This window comes from Eulemur rufifrons, chromosome 30 (assembly GCF_041146395.1).
Source record: "Eulemur rufifrons isolate Redbay chromosome 30, OSU_ERuf_1, whole genome shotgun sequence".
Lineage (NCBI taxonomy): Eukaryota > Metazoa > Chordata > Mammalia > Primates > Lemuridae > Eulemur > Eulemur rufifrons.
The window spans coordinates 23,211,568-23,220,649 of record NC_091012.1 but is presented as its reverse complement, the minus strand read 5'-3'; the positions used below and the strand labels follow the sequence as shown (position 1 = coordinate 23,220,649).

The 9,082-nt window shown below is 44.8% G+C and overlaps 1 protein-coding gene and 1 pseudogene across 1 annotated transcript; one reads left to right on the top strand and one right to left on the bottom strand.

Annotated features, from left to right (window-relative positions):
• The first annotated feature begins 5,745 nt into the window (after positions 1-5,745).
• On the top strand, positions 5,746-6,276 carry LOC138378449 (ferritin heavy chain pseudogene; annotated as a pseudogene).
• Positions 6,277-7,717: 1,441 nt separating this feature from the next.
• Positions 7,718-8,827, bottom strand: MAGEA10 (MAGE family member A10). The gene has a single exon (XM_069464171.1). The coding sequence runs from the start codon at positions 8,825-8,827 to the stop codon at positions 7,718-7,720; it is 1,110 nt and encodes a 369-aa protein (XP_069320272.1).
• Positions 8,828-9,082: the final 255 nt, after the last annotated feature.

The window sequence follows — 9,082 nt, the reverse complement described above, 5'->3', positions numbered from 1 at the left end:
TACATATTATACATATATATGAAACATTATCTGTTTGGATTTCTAGAAGAGTTCTTCTTCCCTTTAAAGACTTTCCTAATTTTCCTCCCTTTATTAAGCTTCATGTAATTCTATTTACCAAATAAATCTGTTTACAAGAGATGGAATGGCATCATGTAGCATGTAGGCCAGGATCTATACAACACTCATTTGATTTTACCTAAACCTACGGCCTCAAATGATTTCTACTGATACAGACAAACCTAATGTCTAGCCAAGGCCCTTCTCCTGATAGTCATGTTTCTTGCTGCCCACTGTACAGCTCCACTAGGATAGGTGATAGAACCTGGCCATCTACTGGTCCACATGGATCTCATCATCCATGCCTTTCCTCAACTCTATCCCTAAATCAAATAACCAACTCTTCCTCCTTCTCCCTCACCTTCAGCTAGGAGGAGCGGCTTCCACCTAGTCAGCAGCCCCAAAAGTCAGATCATTAAAGATTCTCCCCATCATTTCACAGACCCTGACTTCCTAAAACTCTCACATGTGTCTCCACCTCATCATCCTCCCCGCATCAGACTGAATTAGGTAACTGGTCCCTTCTTTTGTTTTGTTTACTTGGTGTTTTTCCTCAATATATGTTCAATAACTGTTTGCTGGATCAATGAATGAATGGATCAAAATACCAGAGGGTCCCACTGGCCGATTCAAAGTGTGGAGCCTGCCCCCCGCCTGGGCCTTCTGCCTTCATGGAAGGCACGTGCCACAACTGCTCATCTGACTTCAGAATTCCCCTGGACTGTCCCTGAGAGTGTCATCGTGGGCGTCTTCTCCACAGGCCTAATCGCTGTCTTGGAGGTGTGGATGCTGCCAACAGGATGGGGCCTGATGCTTCCTGCACTGGGCCCCACACTTCCCCGTCAGTGTGACAAGGAAGGGTGCCACCTCCTTTGTCACAGCACATCCACAGCCAGCCCCTCATGGCAGAGTCTGGGGTGATTAACCCCAGGGCATCCTTCCTCCAGTTTCTCCTCCAAGCAGCTGCACTGCTGCCTTCCCTCACCCAGTGCTCTTCCAGGCCTGTCTCACCTGTCGGTATCGATCACCAACCCACCCACCCGCACAGTGGAGTTTGAGGGGGCCCAGGGTACACAGGGGATGAAACCCCAGCCCCCACAGGCGTCGAGACAGCTCCCAGCCTGGGACCCTGGCCAGGGTGCACTGGACCACTAGAGGGGTCAAGGGACTTGAGGGGACTCACCCAGAGTGATGCAGGGTGCCAGCTACACTCCTTCCGACAGAGCTGGGGGCTCCTAAGGGGGCTGGGGTGCCTGCATCCACCCAACATGCCTGGCCACTCAGAACACACTGCAGCTTCCAGCTAGGGATGAACGATGGGCCCCCAATTTCTCAAGCCCATTCATGGGCCTTGTCTTTTCCTCCCTCCTCCCTGCCCCTTCCCTCCCTCTGGTCCTTCCCCCGCTGGGCTGAGCTCTGGAGGCAGAGCTCTGAGTGCCAGCCTGCCTGGGGCTCTGTGGCTGTGGCTTTGCCCGTGGTCTCTCTCCTGGACTCTGGCCACTGCTGTCCTCGGGATCGCCCAAAAACCCCTCACTCGCTGAGGTGTCCTGTCTGCTCTCCTTTCCTGGCTCCTGGAAACTCTGACCAAATCTTTCCTTCTCTAAAGGAAAAGGTATGTTGGCATTTCAGATTTTTAAATCATGCCCAGAGGCATCTTGTAACACAGGACATCACTGCCTGAATCCAGCTTTATGTGGTTGAGGAATTAAGTTAATATTCTGTTTAGCCTAATTAGAAAATGGGGAGACACAAATTAAAATAACAATAAGACAATACTTTCCCCCATAATTTTGACCAAAATTTAAAGGAATAATGAAATAAAATGCTTCTGAGAATGAAGGCTACTCACCTACATTAATTTTTGTGAATACAAATTGGTATAGCACTTTCTGAATACAATTTTGACAATTTTTATAAAAATTTACAATATTCACAATTTTTCCACTTTAACCAAATAACTTCCTCAATATGTGAAATGTGGTTACCTTTGAGTAGAGGGTAAATTTTGGAGGAACTTTTTAAGGGGAGGAAGTATGTATTTACACGTTTTCAATAAGAGTGTATGCACTCTTACCTTTGTAACTGAGATACGTAAATATACCTAACAACAAATACAGTACCTGTATATTAATCAAAGTAACTGCAAGCTGATGCAACAGACAAAAATTGAAATTTGAATGGCTGAACATAATAAAAGTATATTTTTTGAGCTCACAGATTCTGATGTGAGTTGGCAGGATTTCTCATCTCTCAGGTGACTCAAGGATACAGGATGCTTCAATATTGTAGTTCTGCCATCTCAACATGGAACGTCCATGCTTACTGTTGAATGGAGGGAAAAAGCATGGAAATGGCATACTGGCTCTCAAATGGCTGGATGTGACAAACAATGCTTTTGCTCATATTTCAATGAAAAAGGGTAGTCACATCACCCTTTGTAACTACAAGTGGACTGGCAATGTAGTCCTTCTGGGTGCTCACAAAAAAAGAGGAAGACAAGATACAGATGAGCCTCTGTAATTTCTCTTATATACTGTTATGTGTAAGATATGAAATATTCAATTTCGAATCAAAAGTGTAGTTTATTATATCTCAAACAAGAATCAATACAATTAATCAAAGTATGCGCCTAAACTATCTACACAGTTTTGCCATCTTAATGGTAGCTTGTTTATGCCAGCAGGAGGAAGCCTGGAGAGCTAGTGGTGATGAAATTGTGAAAGGTGTTTTCCACAGCTTGTTGAGAATTCGATATTTTTCCTTGCAAGAAGTGGTCCAAAGCCTGGAAGAAGAGGTAAGTCAGTTGGTGCAAGGTCTGGTGAATATGGTGGATGACAAAGAGTTTCCAAGTCCAGCCTCTGTAGTTTGAGCAGCTTTGTTTGTGCAACAGGTGGTCGATTGTTGTCTGCAAGAGGATTGGCCTGTCTCTATTGGCCAATCTTAGCTGCTTAATTACAAGTATCCTCATAATTTCATCCAATTGGTTGCAGTAGACATCCCTTGTAATCAATTGACCAGGTTTCATGAAGCTGTAGTGAATAATACCAGCACTGGACCACCAAACAGACACCATTAGCTTTTTCTGATGAATATTCGATTTTGGACTGTGCTTCGGCACTTCATCTTTATCCAACCATTGTGCCGAATGCTTTTGATTGTCAAAATAATCCATTTTTCATCACACGTGACGATATGGTGTAGAAATGGTTCACCTTTATGTCGTGACAGAAAGGCAAGCTTTGAGACGATTTCTCTTATGACACTTGTTTAATTCATGTGGAACCCATCTATCCAGTTTCTTTACCTTGCCCATTTGTTTTAAATGGTCCAATACTGTTGGAATAATAACATCAAATCTTGCTGCTAATTCATGCCTAGGTTGAGATGGATTCACTTCCACTACAGCTTTCAGCTCATCATTATCCACCTTGGTCTCAGATCACTCACGTGGCTCATTTTCAAGATTAAAATCACCAGAACACAACTTCTCAAACCCCCGATGTACTGTGTGTGTTCATTAGCTACATCTTTCCCAAACACTTAATTGATATTTCAAACTGTCTGCACTGCATTGTTTCTACAACGGAACTCATACTCAAAAATAACACAAATTTTTGACTTATTGACGGTTTCAAAAAATTGCTCTTAAAAAAATTTGAAAGATAATCACAAGCCAAAACATGCGTTTGAAAGACTGAGGATGTACCTTCACGATAAAAATAAAACAAGAAGTTTCAAAGTGAAATGTCAGAGATATCAACTGTCTAACTTAGTACTTAAGGAAATTGGACATTACATACTTAATAACATAATAGTACATGTTCAACAATAAGCAATTAATATAATTTATTATGATAACAGTCATCTTCATTTATTGAAGGAGTTTCTGAGAAGGCTAAATTTGCCTTCAATTCTCCAACTTTTTCAAGTGCCTACTATGTGACAGGTGCTTTCAATTACACTATCATATGTAATTTTCCAAGGATCCTGTAAATCTCAGGCAGGAAGGGTTTGCCTTCTTCATGAAATAGCACTTTTCTGCAGTACTCTTTGCAATATTGTCTATACTCTCAGGCTTAGAATTTATCTTTCCTTCCAATGCATGTTAAAAATCTTAACAGTCTCTGCGACTCTCCACATAGCTGAACACTAATACAGGTGCTCTTAGGCACACTGAAATTTAGAATTTCCCTCTGGGACAGGTACCCAGGCAAGAAACAGTAAAAGGATGACTATTTTTTCCTTTTTTAATTACAGTGAGCATGTCAACCAAGAAATGATTTTTCACGTCCTAGAGGGCTCCAGAGATTTTAGGAATTCATCCTCTTTAGGTGCTTCCTGCACAGTGATTTCCATGGTCTTTCCTTATCTACTATGAATACCTATGAGGGAGGTTTTGGTTTTTGACCACCTAGGTAAGCTCATTCATCTGTGTATGTGTTCCTGAGCAAGTTTCAAATGAGACATCCCAGTACAATCTTACTGCAAATACAAGATGGTTTCAAAAACCCACCATCTACCTTTAGGATTATATCTGAAGAACTAGTAGATTATGGGTCAAATTAGTCTCTACTCACCAGCTCACTTGGAAAACAGTTTGTTGAAGATACCTGGGTTAATGACCAAATGTCTCAACATCATTGTCCAAAGTCAACTTTTATGCAGAAAGGTCTGTTGCTGTAAGAAGGATTTCCAGGGCTAGGACAGGACAGCCAGAGTACTTCTGCAGGGAGTAGGCATGCTCTATATCGTGGGGTGAGCAGTTGATTCTGGGCTGTTCTGCTTGGAAGAGGGCATAACCCCCAGAGGATACAGCAGTGAAAAGCTTGGCAGCAGATCAGGCTCCAGATTTGGACAGAAGAACACACTGAAGACAACCAAGGGAAGGGTGCTGTGATGTGGAAAAGTGTTGGAACTAGACAGAAATGTCAACTCCTGGGTAGGGTCAGCTCTCAAGGAATCTTGGGAATTGAGACAGGAGGCTCCTACGTTAATTAAGTCCACAGGCAACCCCCGAGGGTATTTGATTCTCATTGTCACTTTCTTTAGGCCTGCCTTTAGTACCTTGGCCTCAGGGGTCTTTTTTGTGTCATCTGAGAGCTGTGATGCAGTGCTGTAAGGAGAAATGGAGTGGAGCCAGGAGGTCGGCCTCCGGCTGGGAGGAGTGGGAACAATGTAGGCTCGGGAGGATTCAGGCCAGGTATCTAGTCCCAGCCCTGTCACTTACTAGCCCTGTGATCCTGGGACCTGACCAAGCCCTGTGAACATGGGGTTCTTTACCTGTGACACCGATTTCATAAGCCCTATTCAGTAGGACTGTTGCAATGTGCACTGTGTATGTAAAGCGCCTGGCACAGTGTCTGGCATATGATAGATCTGTAATGATTGGAAGTAATTTCTAGTATTATTGTGACCCCAGGCCCTAACACCCTCTACTCTGGAATTTTTGTTGTTGTTTTTATCCCGTACATCTCAGAATATGCAGCTCAAAATGTTTTTCACCGAAAATTGATGCAGTTTCCTGTTTTGACAGTGCTTGCATGGAACTTAGCACTGGTCCCCAAACCGGCCAGCCACTCAGAGCCAGCCCTCAGCCATCTCCTCATTGTGCCTTCTGATCACCCCAAGGCCCCAGCCAACACTCCAGCACCATGCAGCCGCTGCTGCCTCTCTGTAGCCACCGCCATGAGAACCGCCAACCCCTTGCAGGTGCACGGGAGCTACCACCAGGATTCAGAGGCTGCCACCGTCAGCTCTACGCCTCCCATGTCTACCTGCCCATGTCTTATTTCTTTGACTGTGATGATGTGGCTTTGAAGAAGTGTGCCAAATACTTCCTTCACCAACCTCCTGAGGAGAGGGAACATGCTGAGAAACTGATGAGGCTGCAGAATCAACAGATGTGGCCGTATCTTCCTTCAGGATATCAAGAAACCACGCTGTGATGACTGGGAAAGTGGGCTGAATGGATGAAGTGTGCACTACACTTGGGAAAAAGCAAGAATCAGTCACTACTGGAACTGCACAAACTAGCCACTGGCAAAAGTGACCCCCACTTGTGTGATTTCATTGAGATGCATTACCTGAATGAGCAAGTGAAACCCATCAAAGAATTGGGTGGCCATGTAGCCAACCTGCCCAAGATGGGAGCCCCCAAATGTGGGAGAATATCTCTTTGACAAGAACACCCTGGGAGACAGTGATAATAAGAGCTAAGCCTTAGGCTAACTTCCCCCTATAGCTATGGAGTAACTTCCCTGGTTACCAAGACAGTACATTCATGTCGGGGTTTCTTTTACCTTTTATATAAGTTGTACCCAAACATCCACTTAAGTTCTTTCATTTGTACCATTGCTTCAAATAAAGAAATTTGGTACCCCCTCCCAAAAAGAATATGCAGCTCAATGGGACATGGAATCCCAAATCAGTCAAAAATGTTGCTTCGTAAATAAAACTCAGTAAATTTTCCCTCTTACAGGATATATTTTCAAATTTGAGTGTGTAGGACTCTTTCACAGCTGGATACAGCTCAAAGAGCCTGGAATTTGAGTCAAGGGCCAACTCCTTCCCTCCATCCAAGCCACTGTTTTCATTCATTTCACCCCCATCAAATATCTAGTCCTTGATTAGAGTTGTCCAAATTACACTAAAGGTAAACTAATTGAACTACTTTTCTAATGGAGTCAACTGACTTCTGGGCATCAATTCATAGGCTTATTTCTCAGGAAATCCTTATTTCTTAGGAAATCTTTGCAGAGGATGGGTATCAATCACTTGGTTCTTGCATGATGCTCAATCGCAGTGGGACATGAGTACAGGACACCTTCCACATCTGTCCCAGCTGGAGATTCCTCTCTGCTTTGCTCACCATCCAGAAGGAACTGCTCAGGGCAGTTCTCCATTCCAGGCTTTGCTCTCAGCCCTAAGTCACGAGTCACATGGCCTGAGAGTCTGGTCCTGCCACCACCCAGCTTCATTACAACTAACTCCCACAGAAGGAACTGCAGTTTCCCAAAGCCCCAAACCACCCTGGCTCAGGGTATTCATGCAGGACTGCTCTCTCCTGGAGTCCCACACCCTCACCCTCTTCCTTTTCCTCTAGGATTTAGAGGACATCTCACCACCTCAATTAAGTGACTGCAGCTCCTAGACTCTACTATCCTATGGTAGATGGTAGATGGTAGATAGATGGGGGTGAGTCAAACTTACAGTAGTATCTCCTGTATTAACACAGTCTTCCAAAGAGCAGATACTCAGTGAATGTTTGGGGAAGGAATTCACCAGTGAACAAAGGTTTTGTTTATTACAATTTAATTTTGACTTGAATAAGCTAACAAGATCCAGGTATATATTTTTTAATTTTACAGAAACAATGTACTAATATGATAAGGAAATAAAAAACACTTTTATATTATACAATGCCTTACAGTTAACTATAGTCAACCTACTATGCTATAGAATACCTGAACTTATTCTTCCTATCTCATCGTAATTTTTACCCATTGACTACCCTCTTCCTTCCCCAGTCTCTGGTAACCACTGTTCTCTTCTCTACTTCTATGATAGCAACTTTTTTTTTTTGTTAGGTTCTACATATGAGTGAGATCATGTGGTATTTGACTTCCCTCTTAAAACCCAGTGAAGAATCTGCCTGACTTTACTTAGGGTAGGAGAAGCTGCTGGTGGCACTAAAACTTGCACTGGCCATGGCAGTAGTATCATCTATGGGGGAAATTCTGGTCCAGGCTCTCTCTTCCTCATCTCTCAAAGCCTCCTCATACCACAGTGGGAAGGATCTAGGATCACTCCCATTGATCTTGGCCAAAAACTTTAAGAGACTCATCTTGCTGATTTCAGCATGGGCCCTCGGACCCCACAAGAACTCATAACATGCAGGATCACTGTTGGGCACCCTCCGGTACTCCAGGTACCCTTCCTGGACCCAATCATGGTTGAGGAGCTTCTGGGGCTCCCCATAAATGAAGTGCTCCCTCCCAGCCTGCAGCCCTAACACATTTAGTGTTTCCCAGATGACCGCTTCCAGGGCGCGGTTGCCCTCCATGAAGATTATGCTCAGGACAAATATCAGCATGCCAGTCTTGGGCAGGCTCTCAGCATCATTGAGCATCCCATCATAGGTGAGGCCCAGGTTTGTGACAAGGATGAAGGAGTGGCCAGTGGGGTCCACTTCCTTCACTTCAATGCCAAAAACCAGCTGCATGCACTCTGAGGCTTCACTAAAGATCAGAGGGAAGTGGTCCTTGTCATTTTTGAGGACAATGGTTAGCATTTCTGCCTTTGTGATAAGTTCCTTCATTCCATACTTGAAAAGAAGGAACTGCATCAAATCAGCTACCTTTTCATCTATCTCGTTTCGGGACAAGGACTCAGTGTTTTCCAGGGCCTGTGAGGTGCTTGGACTCTCCTTTTGTTGGTTGCTGGAGCCCTCATCAAATTGGCTTAATGGGGTGGAGGTGATGGGAGTGGGGGAGGAGCAGACTGCCTGAGGACTCTGGGAAGGACTTGGTTCCCCAGCAATATCAGAAATGTCCTCTGGGGTGCTCGACATTAGAGGATAGCAGGAGGAGGGAGAGGAAGAGTAGGAGGTGAAAGATGACGGAAAAGAGGAGGAGCAGGTGGAGGAGGATGAGGAAGTATCCTCCTCCACAGCTGAGGGATCCTGTGCACCCACGAGGCCTTGTGTCTCACTTCGGGACCAAAGACCTTCTTCAAGCATGTAGCGCCGACGCTTTGAAGGTGGAGCCATGATGGCTTTAGTCAGAGCAGCAGGCAGGAGTGTGGGTAGGAGTTCACAGGCCTGGGGAGAAAGGGAGTGTGTCAGTGGCCTCAGTGAAAACCACACCCTGGGGCTCTAAGAAAGGCTTGTCCTACAGGCCTTCTCCTCCTAGGGCTCCTGTCCTCCTGGTTGGCCTGTCCTCTAAGCACCCGAACGAGGAAGTGAGATGGGTCCTCAGGAGAAGTGGCCTGCAGAACACGAGGCTCCAGGGCTGATAGTGGGTGG